The 17440-nt window shown below is 52.0% G+C and overlaps 1 protein-coding gene and 1 long non-coding RNA gene across 2 annotated transcripts in view; one reads left to right on the forward strand and one right to left on the reverse strand.

Annotated features, from left to right (window-relative positions):
* Positions 1-1848: 1848 nt before the first annotated feature.
* Positions 1849-17440, reverse strand: part of TRIM67 (tripartite motif containing 67) — a 49291-nt gene continuing 33699 nt past the window's right edge. The window contains exons 3-10 of the mRNA XM_049108934.1: positions 16920-17042; positions 15661-15771; positions 14145-14304; positions 12297-12442; positions 10293-10431; positions 8637-8940; positions 5817-5979; positions 1849-4735 (exon numbers count right to left, since the gene is read on the reverse strand). Coding sequence (XP_048964891.1) covers positions 4670-4735; positions 5817-5979; positions 8637-8940; positions 10293-10431; positions 12297-12442; positions 14145-14304; positions 15661-15771; positions 16920-17042 — 1212 coding nt within the window. The 3' untranslated portion in view covers positions 1849-4669. The remainder of the gene's footprint in view (positions 4736-5816; positions 5980-8636; positions 8941-10292; positions 10432-12296; positions 12443-14144; positions 14305-15660; positions 15772-16919; positions 17043-17440) is intronic.
* LOC118354541 (uncharacterized) lies at positions 4691-5625 on the forward strand. Its single transcript, XR_004815238.2, has 2 exons — positions 4691-5202; positions 5450-5625. It is a non-coding gene; the product is annotated as an uncharacterized LOC118354541 (long non-coding RNA).

Genomic DNA, 17440 nt, shown 5'->3' on the forward strand with positions numbered 1-17440 from the left:
AGAGGCTTGAATGGAAGACACTGTGGTCAGAAAACATTCTGGAAAGTCACCACACAGCCTTAATTTATTGAATGGGGACCATTAGCCTAGACTTAGATGAAAGACTACATTTTTTCCTTTAAAAAGTGTTATTCTCTAATCCTCACAATGCATCAGAGGAGGTAGGTTGGTAGGACTGGTTCCATTTTCAGGTGGGGATACAGAGGCACAGAAAGACTTAAGATATTTGCCCACACCCATACCATGAATCAATATCAAAGCCAGCTTAAAAAGAGATGGGTTTCTGAGGGCTGAACTTGGTATCTGATGAACACATCCTACCCCAAACCTACTGTTACCTATTTTATGGTCCATTTAAAGTTAAAGCCGCCAGGATCCTGTTCCCGTCCAGGAGGAACTGCTAAGGAATGTGATCAACAGGCACAGGTACTGGCTTGCTTGCAAAACAAAAGTGGAGCTTTCCCAGAATCAGCATAGACCTAAAATACCTTTTAATGAGATCTGATTTGATTTTTAAAACCAGACAAAGGCCACATATCCATTAGGAAGTTCCTGTTGCTTCCGATCGAAAGTGGCCAAGGAAAAAGAAGGTAATAAGGTTTGCCTTCTAGGAAGGGGTGTGTGGCATGGGGAGCAACTTCAGTAAATACAAGGTGAGACCTGACAGCTTGGCTTCCTTTCATGGCTCACCTCACCTCCTGCCACCTTCCCCAGTTGGCAGAACACTGCAGACTCTTCGAAAATCCTGATCTGGGGCATTAAGATGAAGGCCCCCAGCTTCGTGACATGGGCTTTCCGTGTAACACTGACGTGGACGCCCCACACATCACTCTGCATATCGACACAGGACAAACCACTAGCACAGCCTAGTGGTTCTCAACCCGGGTGTCCCCCAGGGGACATGCGGCAATGTCCGCAGACAGTTGGCACACCCAACGGGGGTTGCTGCTGGCATCTGGTGGGTGGAGGCCAAGGATGCTGCCAGTCATCCTACAGAGCACAGGACAGCACCCAACTATAAGAGGATCAATCACCCCTAAATGGCGATACTGCTGAACTAGAGGCACACTGGCATCCTCCGTGGGCTCTGTGATAGTGTTTTCCAGCATCACATGCTAGGTCCCTCCCAGGGTTCTTCCCTACCCTCACTCTCTCACCCTGAGCAGGTGGCCATGGGATGGACCCGCAATAGCTTCATGGAAGAGCTGCCCGCGCATCTGCCGAGACATGCCTTCACGGGGGACCAGACCTTTCACTTGCAACCAGAATTAAGGCTAAGATGCAAAAATCCCCAAAAGAAGCACATGTGGAACCTGCATTCTGATCCTTTCCTGAGAGTGCTCTGGTAGGCAGGGGGCACCGGATGGGAGGGGCGTCGCCGGGCAGCACGAGCAAGGAGGACAGGCCTGATCCCAAGGCTGCTGGTGAGCTCCGGTTCTGCCCAGGCTCACTCTGGAAAGCATGGCCCATCCTCCTCCCTCTCAGTGGGCCGTGGCGGGGCGGGGCGGGGGTGGGGGGGTGGGGGGGTCTGCGGCTCTGTCACAGCTAGAGTTCACACAGAGCTGAAGATTCAGCCTAGAAGTATATACAGTTTTATAGTTTTTAGGTCAGTCACATTGTGGGGCAGGATGACTGACATCCACTTTAATTAGAATCATTATTTTCCCAAACAGGACAGAAAGGGGGGAAGCAGGGCTGTATATAATGTCTTACCTTCTTTGAATTAGGAACTAGGATGCTATGCAGTGAGTTGCTATTGGACACTTTTAAAAAAGATGAATTCTAGAAGGAAAGGCAAACACTTTGATCAAATTCGCTCACTAGCAAAGAATGAACTGCAGACCTACGTTAGTTAAGGAGGCAGTATTTACAATGCAATAGAACTTGACGTCTTAAATTACTTTGAATTCCTTTCTCACGGAAACTGCTCCATAGACAAACATCACGTTATTCCTCAGCCAGCCCAACGAAAGCATCGTCTAGATAAGACTTTATGTTCAAAAATGCCACCACGTTGTAAAGGGACAGGGAATTCGATGGCAGATGAGAAACCCATGACCCATCGCCTGTACTCCCAAATCTCCAAGGGTGACATAAAGCCATGAGCTGTTGATGATTCCTTCTGTGTTTGGCTGATCCCTCAAAAACATGGGTGTGTGGCCCAGACCTGCCTTCTCTCCTAGGTCCATTTTCGTCCCTGAAAGGTGTTCTGTGCTGAGGACAGGAGAGGTGGCTGCAGGACAGTCTGACATGATGCCTGGCATCGCCGTATTGCTGAGGGCTCCTGGAGGAGTTGGAGAAGGTACAAAGGCGCCTGCTCCAGGCACTCACGGGGCCTCCGGGAGCTGCAGACCCACTGCAAAAGTGGCCAAGAGTTCTGGAGGCTTCGCTCTGGAAAATTATCTTTTATTTCCTAAAAAGATCACCTGCTGTGGTAGGACTTCTTTTCCCGGCTGCACATCTGTCTGACCCAGGTGCTGGCCGTCCTGAGGATGTCACCAAGTCCAGCTGATCTGGAGCAGCTCCTCTCCAAAGAGGCAGATACAGGGCCACCTGGTGGGCCGGGCTTCGGGGATTCTCAATGCTCCCCAGCCTTTCATGGGGGAACTCCATTGCAGGAAGCCACCGCCGCCTTCCCGGTCACACTCACGCCCAGGATCACTCCCAGAGTGGCCCTTCTTCTCCCAAAGCCGAGCCCCCTGGACCTGCCGGCCATGGCTCCTCTGTGTCCTCCAGTCTTTAGGAATCCTCCCCACCTCCATGCTGAGTCCACCCGGAGCTATGGCTAAGGATTGAAACCAAAGGCAAGTGGAAGCTGAGGACACGGGCAGCCTGGGGCCCAGGGAGTGACACCCCCAGGGAGGGGAATCTGGTGGAGCTCTGGGACAGGACGAGGAGCACATCCGTGCACCCAAGGAACCATGCAGCTGGCGGAGAATGAAGAGGCAGGACCGCAGCTGCCCTTGCAGGTGACCCTGCAGGTGAACGCCAGGACCGGGGCACGTGGAGGCTTAAACAGCACCAAGCAGCTCTTGGGGATGCCGGCAGCCGCCTGGCACGCGGCTGCGGGGACAAGGTAGCCTTGCGGCCCAGGGCGTGGGCTCTGAGGTAGGATTGTCGGATCTGCTGCTAGGGGGCAGGATCTACACAGCGTTGGCCGGGCAACTCGGAAAGGGCAGTGTCTAGACGAGCAGGTAGACCAGAGTAAACAGTCGCTGCCGGTTTATGGGCTAAGTCATATAAAAATCCAATCCAGCAAATGGTCAAAATAAAATGCTTGGTAAAATATATTCTTTGAAAAAGGCGAGAGAAGTTTCACTAACTAGATGGAAAATGGAGGTGGCAGGTGACAGGCAGCCTGGGGCCCAGGACAGGGAGGAAAAGCAGGAGAAGATGGAAACATGCTTTGGGGACAGGGCCAAGGCAGGCTGCGGGCTCAGAGCCCTGAAAGCGAGCTCTCTTTGCGAGAGATGCAGATGACTCAGTGAGCATCTCTGGGAGAAGGTCCTTGCTCCCAGGGAAGAGGCTGGGCTCCAGCCTCTCAGCCTTGGACTCTGGGCAGTGGGGGCGAGGAACACCCTGATATTGCTGTTTGCTGCCTTCTTCAGAGGATCTGCCCCCCCCCCCGGGGGGGGGGGCAGAACCACCCTTGGGGCCACCTGCTGCTTTCAGGATGACAGTAGAATGGGTCTCCAAGCAAAGGTAGGAGGTTTTAAGAGGCTCCCCCATGGCCTCCCATCTCGTGTGTCACGTGCTACGAATCTGGGTGGGGCTCAGCCTGGAAGAAAGCAACTCATGACAGGCTTGCATTCCAGAAAAGAGCCACCAGGTGAAGACTCCTCACTCTGTCATTCCAATTTCAGTATTTTCCTGTGTTTAAGAACTAAGAACCAAGTAAATGAATTTTAGTGAACTATCGTGTGTGTGCGTGCACACTGTGCACATGCGTGAGAGAGACAGAAAGACAGAGAGATTGGCTGATTAATGAAGGACCATAGGAAACCATTTTAAAAAGTTCTCAATAGTTCAGTGGGAGTGTTGAACGTCAAAATTAATGCCCCTTTCTATCGACATTGAATTAGGTTTGCAAGGGCATCACACAGTGGAGGCTCCAGGACCAAGATGCAAAAGGATAACATTTCCTGGTGAAGATGAGAACTTGCAGCCTCGGGACTGAGTGATGTCTCAGTAAATGGTCAACATCCGGGGCATGGGATTCCAAAGTGTCTTCCTGCCTCCTGCTCTTAGGATGCCAGTCTGGCCTCCTTTTGCCCCCCACCCCCAAAAGACAAGCTTTGAAACCAGATGGCAGGAAACACAACCACAAACCTCGGATGCGTTCTCACTCCCTGGAGAAAGGTCCTTCTTTGTGAGTATTTGCAATGTCCAGGAGGAATGAAACAGAATGAAACACACCCATGTTCACCACCAATGAGTGGCCACTTTAACGAGTGGCCACTTTAACAAGTGGCCAGTTTAACCAGTTGCCCCAACAAGCATGGCCTGCAGACCTATTCAGCATCTCCCCAAGAAAACATGTCTCTAAGATATTCAGCGACTGCTGGGGCTGCACCCATAACATCATCATTCTACCCTCATGGGTTCTTTGAACGTACTGAGGGGTGATGGGGCTTTTCCCAGGTGCCAGTGAACAGCTGGAGCTGGGAGGCTAGTTGCCTGACAGCTTTGGCCGCCCCAGATTTGTTGGCACTTCCAATCCTGTGTGCAGGGTGACCTGGAAAAGAAGACACGGAGAGTGAAGGTAGGGGAGGCCACCACGAGAACCCAGAACCCTGAGTGCTCAGATAGCACAGGGGCCACGGCCCTGGGGCCTCTCTCTACTGTGGGCTATGCTGTGTATTGTGTTGCTCGCCAGCACTAGTATAATGTCAGAGTTTGCCCTGAGGAGCCGATCTGTGCCTGGACCTCCCACTTTGTCCTAGCTGCCAGGAGCCTAGGCAAGGCTGAGGCTCTGTCACAGCAGGTGTGCAGTTCTCGTGGTTGTCTGTTTCTGCTTTCTTTCCATGGCCCTCGTTCCTCTCCTACACCTGTTCTATTAGCCCCATGGGAGAACAGCCCATATTTCCGGCTGCCTCAAAGGCCTTTTGTGAATGAGTGGAGGTACAAATCAATGGATCAGGGATTGATGTTGCCCTGTCAATATTCAGAGCCAGTGGACAACACAAAGCAGGATTCCCAGAGGTGAGAAGGGTTCTGTTTGAAACCAAGGGTGCTCACCTCACACCCTTACTGGGTTCCCATTTTGTCTCTGTCCTTTTGGGACCTCCTGAGCCTCCTCCAGGACAGCCTAGCCCTATCATCTAAAAGGACAACTTTTCTGCCTGCTTCATGTGAGGGCCAGAGGGGGCAGATGGGGTGAGAGGGAGCAGAAGACTCACAGCCGCTAGGACTAGTCTCTTCCAGCCTTCCTTTGTGTTTCTCCTTTCAGGGGAAAGCCACACCGGGCCATTGGCTCTAGCTGGCCAGGGGACGTTGACTTCCTCCCAACTGCCTAACAGATGCCTCCATTGCACCCTTTCCAGAAAATGGAACCCCTACCTGCTTCCCCCCTCCCTCCGACTGTGTTTCCATAAGCTGCCACCATAAAGCCTCTGCTTCTTGCAAGTGAGTAAGTAGGAAGTGTTCATGCCCGAGAGACTGTCTCCAGGGCAGGTGGGCTGGTGGTAGGTAGCTCTCTGCCTGGGCAGGCAACAGTGAGCTCCTTCGTAGCCCGCACTGTCCAAGTGTACCTCGGAGGCCCCAGAGCCGTGAGGCGAGCAGTCAGCTGGGCTCCTGCGGGGAGGGGTACGCGGTACCTGCACGTTGCGGTTGAGGCTGAGGGCTGGCATGAAGACCCCATCCACGTGGCTGAAGGCTGTGGGCCCCTGCTGCTGCCCATTGATGAAGAAGGTCAGAGTGTGCTTGTTCAAGTCCAGGAGCACTCCAACAGTGGCCCCCTTGCACACACCGCCTTCCGTCCTGGAAAGAGAAGCCCCAGGATGCCCCATCACCACACCTGCTCGGGATGTAGGCGATGGCTTAGAAGAGTCACCTAAAGGATGCTGGGAATATCCTCACCTAAAACACACAGCCCCCATGGTAGTGTAGGGAGCTATTCCTCTGGGCTCTGAGACTTGTTTTTGAAGCACACTCTCCAGTTAAGGGCCACACAGGAAGGCCTCATCCTGTGTGTATGCTTCCTTAACATAGGGGACCAGCTTATTCTGTCCCTTTTATCCTCACCATCCCTGAGATCTGGACCCCAGGGAGTTAGGGTTTGGATAAGCCCATCCCACTTGAAAACCTGGAGCATGGAGCATGGGTAGGGAAGGCTCCTATACCTGCCAGGGAAAGGAAATAATTTGGCGCCCTTTACAGCTTTAACCAGTGAGGATGTTGAGATCCGCAAAGAGGCTGACAGCCAGGCCTTAGGGAGATTGCAAAAGCTCCACCGGGCTTCAGCTCATCTTAGAAAGCTCCCAGGGATTCTTGCAAGGCCATGCATGGCAGGGTCAGGTGCTGAACCTGGATTCAAGTTCCCTGTCTGAGTCGCCATCCCATGGGTGCCAACGGTGTGGGAGCCTTGAGGCTAAACTGTGAAACTCTCCGTGAATGTCTAGATCTTACATTTGGCGGTGGTGGGAATGCACGTTCCCGGGGAGAAGAATCAGTGAGCTGCCCTGTGCGGCGCCCTGGCCGACCCGCCTCCTCTCCGTGTTAGAAGAGGGTCCTTCAGATCCCCTTCCCTTAGCTGAGGGCCGAGTTCTCAGCCTCCCCTTCAGCTGCTCCAGTCCGATAAGAAAACCATTTTTACCCATTTCCCGGGTGGGGCAGGAGCCCATCAGCTGCAGGCTGATGGCAGGGCAGAGAGCAAGGTCTTGAGGAAGGTCGTGAGGAAATTCGGGGTGCTGATGGGAAAGGAGCTTCCCAAGCTGACAGGTTTCCCCGGGGTGGGGGTGCGGGGGGCGGCGTTCCGATCTCAGGGCAGGATCCTGCAGGTGGGAAATGGGAACTCGAACAGCCCCTGGTGCTATTCAGACACTGACCGCCGGGTGGCGGTAGAGACCGGCCCGAGGCGCGCACACGTGCTTCCCACCCGAGCGCTGCTGCGCTGGGCTCCCCTGCGCTGGGCTCCCCGGGGCCGCCCCCTGCCCAGGCTCCCACTGCTCCCCCCACACAGGAGCGGAGGCGGGGCCCCGAGCTAAGGCCTGACAGCCGCTAGGGAGCCACGAGACTTGGGACACTCGTTTAACCTAAGCCTTTTGGAGAATCTGTAAATGACCTTTGTACTTTGGGGAGGACCAGATGAAATCATCTCAACCAGGTGCTTCAGACAGCCTCAGGCAGGAGGTAAGCTCGGTAAATGCTGTTGTTACTCCCATCCGCAGGATATCTGGGCACCATTTGGTTTAAGCAAGTGGAGATGGAGCTGGTGGGTCTGGACCCAGCTCCTCTGTGGTTTGTGAAAAGGGGGACCAGGGCAGGTCCAGTGCCTGGGCATCCTGGGGCACCCAGTAAGCCTGCGGGGCCCAGGCAGAGGGTGCAGAGGGATAGAGGTGCTACCCCTCCTCCAGGCGGCTATAGACAGGAGTCACTGCCAGAGAAAAGGCAGGTGGGAGAGGTCCAATCCTCTTCCAACCTCCACCACCCCCCCCTCCCCCCGAGGCTTGGGCAAGGACCCCTGGGACCATTCGCAGGAGCCACAGGTGGACCCAGAACACTGAGAGCCTCCGGGCTGCCTTAGCCTGGCTCCTTGAGGCTCGTTGCCTCTCCTGGCTGGGGAGATGGCCCTTAGCAGACCAGGAGGGAGATCACACTGTGAGGAGGCAGCTCCCGGTGGCCATGATTCTTTATTTCTGGGTTCCTTGGCCAGTGCTGGCCTTAAAGATTTTCCATCCCTCACCCTTACCCTGGACACACAGACCCGGTGTGAGCGCGAATCCCTGTGGGAGGAGAAAGCGAGCACTGAGCTATGAAGGGAGGGTGGGGGACTCACTGCCTTCCTTCCCTGTTTGAGGAGAGAGACCAAGGCGCCCACGAGTCCCTGAAGGAGCCCAGGTATCAGTGACCTCTTCCCAGAGTAACCCCAGAGGGCCCATCTCCCTGTGTCTATCCTGGTAGCACTGTTCCCAGGGCCAGCCTCAGGGTGAAGGGGTGCTGGGGGTGGCCTTGACAGTGAGCACCCCTCCCAGGCCTGCCCCTTTTGGAGGGCAGGCTCCGCCTTGTTAAAGCCCACATGAGGCTGGGTGGTGAGAGGGTGCACTGCCAGGGCAATGGCACCTGCTCCCTCTGTAGAGACCCTGTCACAGCCGTGAGGGCACCAGCGGTGCAGTGACTCAGGCCCGGCTGATAGTGTGTGAAGGAGAAAGGAGCAGGACTGGGAGGGGAATGACAGCCAAGAGGCCTGGAAGACCCTGGTGCTGGGGCTTGCCATGTAACCTGTGAAGCCCTGTGCCCTGGGGCTGCTCTAGTCTCCATGGCATGCTCTGCAAGCAAACACTCCATTTCTACCTGGACATTGGACACCCAAGTAGCTGAAATACCTCCCCCACATTCCTGATGCCTGGACTTGGGAATGGCAGCAGGGACGCTGCCCCCACAGGGCCCTCATTCCCAAACACCCCATGACGGCGCACCTGTTGGTGTGGGAGTTGCAGTGCATGAACCAGCTGCGGTTGTTGTCCACATACATGGCCCAGGCCTTGTCGTCCTTGCCCAGCATCATGTCCTTGACCACGCTGGCCCTGGCCACCCCAAAGGCAGGGTCCGGGTGGTTGTCATACCGATCCACATGCAGCTCCCAGTAGTGTACACCCTTGGAGAATGCCGCTGTGCCCAGCACCACCCGGTCGTCATAACTGCTGCAGGTGGCCGTCTGGTTGTCATTGGATAAAATGATGTCCCGGTGACCAGAGTTGGGGTCAAAGGTGAACCAGGCCACTGGAAAGGAAGGAAGCCGAGTCAGGGATGGAATTCGCTAGCCCGTCTCTAACCTGGGCTTAGAGGAAGACTCACTTGCATCTATCAGAAAGTTGGCATCCAGCATCAAATGTTCTTTCCTGGCTGGTTCACACACAGGCACACACATGTTCCCATGTACACGCATGCACACACACTCTGTCCGATGTGTGTTCATCCAAGTTCTCAATCCCATGAAGCCAACCTTGCCAAGGAATGCAGACATTCGGGCCTCGGAGCCCCAAATCTAAATGCATTTTATGGAGTCTTGGTTTCTGACATCCTTCCAATAGCTCCATGCACTGGTGTGAGTTAGAGGAAGTAGACATCTGTGCCCCACTCTGTGGGTGGGGGATTTGACCCACAGAGACGTCAAGTGAGGTAACCAAAATCACCACACTCCATCCTCCTATTCTGCAGCCCACTGAGTGGCCCCTCCTTCTGTTCTCCAGTGTCCTCAGGTTGTGGAAAGTGGGGTGCTTACTCTAAAATGGTGACCACAGTACACAGGGCAACACCTGCTACCCTGCAGAGCAGGGGGCCCCTGAGGGCAGAGAGCTGGTGGTTTCTAAAATGACTCTGCAGGTTGCACCATTTTCAGACAAGCATCCCCAGTTGTGCCCTTGACAAGAGCATCTGCTCCCGCCCTCTCTCCCCTCCGTCCTTGGGAGACTAACCAGGCGCGTCACATTTTCCTCAGGGTGCCCAAGGGATGCGCTGGGATACACGATGACAAACAGGATTGGCATCATCCCGGGACCCTGCAGCCCAGGCAGGGGCATGCCTGGGTTAGCAGGGCAGACTCTTTATAGAACATGCTCTTCATTGACATCATCCCTCCCTGCTAAAGGCTCAGACGACCAAAATCCCATGAAAGCTGGTCTGCTTTTGTTACCAGAAACCTGAAAGGATGCAGCCAGGTGTGTCAACAGTCAGATGGGGGCTCTCACACTAGATAGTCAAGGGATAGTTTCCCATTGCAAGGAAGGTCACACCCAGGGACCAGTGGTCTTTTTCCAGGACTGTCCTACCCATTCTCAGCCCCTGGGTCTCCCAGAGACCAGACCCCCGTTTCCCTTCCCAGTTCAGCAAATGGGGTGAAAAAATGGTTTTTTTGTGGTTTGTGGGGAGGGAGGTGCAGGCAAGGGGCAGGGCTGGGAGGAGACATATATGCTTCACTGCTGTCACATTCCCCGCCCCCCTCCACTCCTCTGTCCTAGGCAGCTGGGTCCCCCTCCCTCCTGCCCCATTCTCCTTTAGAAGCTCATCCACAGTGCCTGAATCTGATCCTCCCCCGTTCCCCACCCCCACCCCCCAGCCCACCCTGTGCTTACCATCAGATGTCTGCAGGACCACGGTTTTACTGTAAGGCCCGACGCCAGAGGTGTTGAAAGCCTTGACCCTGGCGTTGTAGGTGCTGTTGAAATGGAGACCGTCGATGGTGCACAGGGTCTCTTTGCCAACATACACTTCCTAAAAGACAGCCAAGAGCATTCAGGAGGTGCCCCAGTTAGTTGGAAAATTCTTCTTAGCAATGTGTTGACATTTAAAGTGCTAGCACCCCAATAGAGTTCTTGGATCAGGGGAATTTGGATAAATGGCAACAGGGCCACAGACCATGTCCAAGTGGGGCACAGAGTCTGACTACTGGCTGGTCAGCCCCTCTGCCTGTGAGGGCTTGAGGTGTGACGGGGTTCTAGGAAGGCAGGGAGTGAAGGTGGGTCTGCAGCCAGCTAGCATGCTGCCTGAGAATGTCCTGACTCTGCTGAGGCCAGCCAGTCAGACAGGACTCCACAAGGGGGTAGAGGTCCAGAAACCCCCTTTCCTCCTATGCCACTGTTTCTACTTTGTCTAAAACATCTTTCCTATAGGGTTGTTTAGGGAGTTGGCTCTTCATTTGTTATTCTAAGTTATTAACGATAATTAGCTGTGTGCCAAGCATTGTATAAGGTATTTTAATCCTCACATACCCCTTGGATGTTGTTACTATCTTTTGTATTTTTATATCTGAGGAGACTCAGAGAAGGTAGGAACCTGCCCAAGATCAGAGTGAACCAATTTGGAAACCAGGGTTCAAATCCAGGTCTGCCTGCATTCAAACCCAGCACACTTCCCACTATAACATGAGGCTCCTCATAAATTCTAGCTCCTGTTAGTGGTCATGTCTCAAAGGGAAGAGGCCATGTGTATTTAAGTTCTGTGGCTGCTTCTTTGAACATTCTAAAAACAGTCTTCTCTTCCCATTTCCAAAACGGGGGCTCTTTTCCTGGTTTCTGGTCCAGGAGTTATTTCCAGTCTTAGCTCCTTTGTGTGGCCAGAATGACTGAGGTTCTAAACCCAGTGAATGATCTGCCATTCCTGGCTGACCCAACCTCAACTCCTCTCTTCCCTAAATTGCCCATATTCACAGGGAACCCAATAATTCTCAAGGGAATGCTGCAGGTTTCCCCCCAACTCTTCTGTTCTTATAGGCTATCTTTCAAACAAAAAAAATGAAATGACATATGCATACATCCCTTTGAGAGAAACAAAAGGGATATTGATTTTCGGCAAGATTTGTTAGATGGTCACATGGGGAAGAAATGTCACAGTTGTCACAGTGGCAGTGGTAGGCCAGTGTGCCTTAGTCTCCTCAGGAATGGAAAGGAGGAGCTCTAAGAAGACCTAGAGTTTGTGCTCCTCAGCATTCATTCCAACAATGCAACTTGACAGTGACCTGAGCTTCGCTGTGTGAAATCTCAAAGTAGATTTACATTAGAGGGTCAGCTTAGGGTCTCAACTAGATGGGGGAGAGAAGACCATTTCTGACTCACTAAGAGTTTTATTGTCCCCGTGATATTTCATCACTGGAAACATGAGTGTAGAAGTTCATCCCAACCCAACAACCATTTACCAAGTGTCTATCTTCACACACACAGAGCACCTTGCCAGGTAAAACAATCAGTGACTCGGGCAGGGCAGGGAGTGATAGAGCGTTGAGGGAGTGGAGACCTGCTTGAGCAGGGATATCTGGGAGGGGGTGAAGAATAGCTAGGATTGCACTCGTGGGGTGAACTGGGAGATAGATCCATCCAGGTGATACATTCTCTGAGCTCTTCCTTGGCCTAAGACCTCTGTCTGCACAGGAAAGCTGTCCTAAATTTTCCCTGTGGCTGCCACCTTTGCCTTCCAGAGCTGCCCAGACCTAGCCCTCTGTAAGGAAGCCCCATCTCCCAAGGGTCCAGACCCATTGGCTCTCTGTTTTTGGGCCAATGCCCTTTGGGGGCTGAGAACAGCCCCATGGGCTAGTCCAGAGGCCTTGATGTTAGGACCCCTCAAAACAAGCAGCAGGGCCTCACCCGGAACTGCCCCCCATCGCCGTCATCCAGCTCCAGGATGTAGCCGTCCACAGGGCTGTGGGTGAAGGGCGGCATTCTCCAGGCCAGTGTGACACTGTTGTTGTGGGTGCAGCACTTCTCCAGCTGCAGCAGGGGGACGGGCGGTACTGTAACAGGAACTACTGGTTCAGTGCATGAAACCCTTACAAGGCATGGGACACCTGTGGGGACTCTCCTCCCCCATGGCAGGGCCCCTGGTCCCCAGAAGGAACGGGCCCCCCTGTGGTCACTCCCAGCTTCTCGCTGGCGCACCTTAGCCCCAGGAGTAAGGGGTGGGAGAGGCATGGCAGATGCGTCCAGGGCCCTAAGTAAGGGTTGTCTTCTTCCCCACCTGCTCACTGAGAATCCCTAGATTTGAGTCTCAGACTCATGAGAAGCCCATGAGGGATTTCAACAGAGCTCAGGCCTGTATGGACCCTCTCTGTGGGGCCAGAGTGCTGCTTACACCACGGCTTGGGAGGGTCCTGTTGGGGTGGGGGCATGCAGAATTCAAAGACACATTTAAACCTTTGGCTAGAGGCACTTTAAAGGCCCAGGGAACCAGATCTGAGAGGGAGACGCAATCTTAGAGCATCCAGCAGTCAACCCTTGGAATTAGAGATTTGAATCAAATGTACCGTAAGTTCTATCGTGAGGAGATCGGGAGAAAGTTTTTATATTCTAGCTTTGTTCAAGCTCAAGAGATTTTGGAAACAAATCCAGTCCAGACTAAAAGTTGTTAAAGGGAAATTTGTAACATCAGATTGGTAAACACTAGAGATTCCAGTTTGGCTCCAATTATTAGGGCTGCCTTCCAAGTTTCATCTGGTGGTTTAGCTGGGTGCAGCCCTGTCTTGTTTACAGTCTTGGTTTCAGGGCTGGCTGAGCATAACCGAGTCCCCAGGCCTCAGTTTACCAGCATGTAGAGGTCCCCTCTCCATCCTAGGCTCTGCTGTTGGCTCTCCCACTTCCTCTGTGAATCCACTACCCAGTCCCACCCAGAGCAGCCTCCTCCTTTTGCACCCCCACTTTCCAGAGCTACCCCTTCCTCTGCTGTACTTTCCCACACGCTGCCAGGCTCCTCCTGCCCCTCAGCACCACGTCTCATTCACACCTAGGTGCAGGCAGCATTTCCAAACCTCACCTGAGGTGCAAACTGAGTGTGGGAGTGTGTATGCAATTGTGTAAGACACTGGTTTTGTCTTTAGTGTAAAAATGGCCACATGATTTTCAGGTAAGGATTTCCTGCACTCAGATTCTGTAGATTTGGCACTCTGTCCTTTGGTATTTTGGTTTTAAAAAATCAAAGAGCTTTATTGCCTCTCCTGAATGTACCCTTGATGCCTCTGGAGAGGTAGCCTTAGAATAGGACTTTGGTTCTGGCCATCACTTGCTAATGTTGTAACCTGGTGCAAGTCATGCAACTTAATCTGACCCTTAGCCTGTCTCTCATGGCTCTCCCCTGCCTTCTAGCATCCTCCACTTTGCTCATTCTGCTCTCACCTCTGACATTCTTGCTCTTCTTGGAACCCAGAAAATGGATTCCTGCTTCAGGGGCCTTTGCATTTGCCACCCCTGAGCCACCTAGAATATTCTTCCCCTATATTGCATCTCTCTCCTCCTCCTCACCTCAAAATATCCCCCTTTCCCAAAAAGCCTCCATGGGACTTTATATGATATATTTGTGTACTGTCTATTTCCTTTTCTAAAATATCAGCTCAGTCTTGTGAGGGAGTTTGTTGACTTGTTCAAAGCTGTGTCCTACACCCTCTCAGAGTGAGTTCCTCTTTAGAAAGAAGCACAGATTGAACTGGGCCAACTACGGCTCACCCCTACATTTCATCTGGATGAAGTCCAGCTGATGGATGGCCTGCAGCAGTGGCTCACTGTCCAAGGTCAGGTCAAACTCCGCAGATACTTTCGGCTCCAGGGCACCTTTGACCCACTGTTCCTGAGACACCTGGACACGCTTGATCAGAGCATCTGAGATCTTAAAGGGGAGCACAGAGGTTAGAGTTTCAATATGCAAAGGAAAAATCATAGAGCAAGTGGTAGGGAAGGAGTAGGGGCTTGGTCTCTGTGGCTTGGGGGATGGGAAGGGGCTGTATTAGCCATGTGCTCTCAAGCCATGGCAGAAAATTTATGATCGCTGCCAGCATGACTGCACAAATAAAAATGCACTGTATCATTTAAATCATATTTTAAAGGACCAATCATTTAAATGTAAAGAAGAGGGGCACCTGGGTGGCTCAGTTGGTTAAGCGTCTGCCTTCAGTTCAGGTCATGATCTCAGGGTCCTGGGATGGAGCCCCAAGTCCCGAGTCCGGCTGAGCAGGGAACCTGCTTCTCCCTCTGCCCTGTGTTCTCCTTCACTATTTTTTCCCTCTCTATCAAATAAATAAATAAAATCTTAAAAAAATAAATGTAAAGAAGAGCTTGCTGTTTTAAGGATATCAGGCCAAACCGTTTTGTGAAGCAAATTATTCTTTTTAAATATGCAAAAGCATTCTTCATTATATTGCTTTTGCTAGATCTAGTACTTTGCAAAGTGGAAAGTAGGAAACCACATACTAGTGGTTTGTCCTAGGGTCTGAAGAAAGCACTTCTTATATCCTCAGAGTTTTGAAGCTCACTCCCCATGGTGTATTCCCTCCAAGTTGGTCTGCTTCAAACTCTCCATCACGCACTCAGCTCTGCTCTCCTCTGCTGGAAAGTCCTGCTCATTCAGACCCTGGCACATGTCCCTGTGGAGCCATGATCCCGTGGACTCTTCTTAAGGACTAGTCAAGGGGACTCATCATTTTCCCCACAGACGGAGGACTGAGCCACCATCTGAATCACTGTCATGTTCTTGAGAGGTGCTCGTGGCTCTGATTCAGCCTGGCTGTTGGAGGGATGCCCCAGCAAGGTTGCCCGGGCTCTGCAGGCATGACATATGTCCAGGCCTACAGGGGTCTGCACATTGAGGTAATGGGCCGGGTGGATTCTGCTACTTACTTCCTCTGCTGCAGTCTTTCTAGCTTGTTTGGCAAAGACTGTCTTCTCCCATTTGTGGGAAAAATGTTGAGTTGGGGTCTCTTGAAGTCAAAGCATAAACGCATGACATTTTGTTCCTAGAAATCATGACATTTGACCTCTTCTCTTAACAAGGACACAGAACCAGGGTCATAGCAAGTGAGAATCAGACCCAAGATGAGAACCTAGGTCTTCTGGAATCTCTGAGCAAAAGAATATCTACTCAGTTCACTGAAAGGGACTGTCCTAAAACTTCAGCTAGTTTGGGGAGTACCAGTGGAGTTGGAGATGGGAAGCCAAACCTGTCTATGTCCTCTGAGTGCAAGCCTACCTGTAGGAACCCGGAGGGGTCGTTCTCCTTGATCACCTCCAGGCAGTACTCCATCAGCCCTGTTGATTGGCGCAGCTTCAATGTACAATGATTGATCTGGTCCCAAACCATCTGTGATGAAAAGAACCCCTAGTAACCATCTATCAGAGGAAGAGCAGCCAGACTGTAGTGGGACTTGAAAAATTAGCATGGAAAAAGCCCCGGAAGAGGCAACCATCTTGACCTTCTCCCCTGGCTGCTCTGCTCCTGAGCTGTGTGCCCTCTTTCCTGGGGAATAAATGGACCCACTTCCCAACAAGCTGGCCCAATGCTCAAGAGAACAAACTGTTCCTGAACTCTGGGTAGTAGAGAAAGTGCACAGTCTCCATGTGACCAGTGACCAGCTTCTTATTGTATGTCTCATCTGTTGGTGGTCATGGATAACTCAATGGGTTCAGCTGCTTCACTTGAAAGCCACAGACCATCCCCAACACTCATTCCTTCTTTCCTTGAAAGTACTATTTCCTGGGGCACCTGGTTAAGCATCTGCCTTTGGCTCAGGGTGTGATCTCGGGGTCCTGGGATTGAGTCTTGCATCAGGCTCCCCATGGGGAGCCTTCTTTTTCCTCTGCGTGTGTCTCTGCCTCTCTCTCTGTGTCTCTCGTGAATAAATAAATAAAATCTTTTTTTAAAAAAGTACTATTTCCTAATTCATTGGGAAGTGTCTATAAAATAGGTCGAACCCCCAAGACAATAACACAATCTTCCGTTGATGCAGAGTATTCACAGCACCTGCCCGAATCAGGAGCCCAGTGTCATGTGAGGAAAACCCTCTTCTCCTGGTGGACACTGGTCATATTATTATTGCTGATTACTGAGTGTGTGAGATATTAGAGAGGGCCTGAAGGAGGGGACAGAGTTGGCAACCTGAGCAGAACAAGGCCTCCCCTCTGTCACTGGTCACTTCTGCTCTGCAAGGTGAGAGGCAGAGTCCCTTAGACAGAAACCAAGACCTCAGAGAAGATGGCCTGAGAACAGCAGGAGTCAGGGTATCTGATTGCAGCTTTGCAAGGAGAACGTGGCTTTGGGGAAAGTCACATGAGTGTAAGCAGGTGCAGGGGCAGCTTGCTCATCCCTTCTTCACTCCACTCATTTATTCATTCATCATTCATTCATTCTCTCACTCATCTAATGTTGACCTGGTGCCTACTGTGTGCTCCACTGCACATGTGGTGCAGAGGGTGTGATGGGGACTAGGGTGTCATTACCCAGGTACCTACCTTCAGCTTGTGTTCCCTCTCTTTAGTGACCTTGGTGAGCAGCTTGGCTTTCTGCCGAGTTAAAGCATCGACCAGTGCATCACACTGAGCAACTAGGCAGGCTTCATAGTCCAGTCCGTTTTCCTGGGGGAAGCAGAGAACTTTAGGGAGAAGACAGGCTGAAACCTGGGCAGAGCTAAACACAAAGAAATATTTCAGAGAAGCTCTTCCTAGAATCATGTGTAACATTATTACATTGGAAACAATGTGAACATGAATCGGGGAGGAGTACCATGAATCTTGACACATCTGTACAATGGAATATCCCACAGTCATTCAAACCTTGTTTATTAAGAGTTTTTAATGTCATGGAAAATGCTCATGAAAGACTGACATGAAAAAAAGGAGGGAGGAGGTTACAAGTCATGTACAGAATAATCTGTATACGTGCATGTATACGTGCATGCACACGTATGTCTAAATCATGGGAGAACATGTCAAAATGGTGAAGCAGTCACCTAAGGTGGGGAGATATTGGTGAA

This window comes from Canis lupus, chromosome 4 (assembly GCF_003254725.2).
Source record: "Canis lupus dingo isolate Sandy chromosome 4, ASM325472v2, whole genome shotgun sequence".
Classification (NCBI taxonomy): Eukaryota; Metazoa; Chordata; class Mammalia; order Carnivora; family Canidae; genus Canis; species Canis lupus.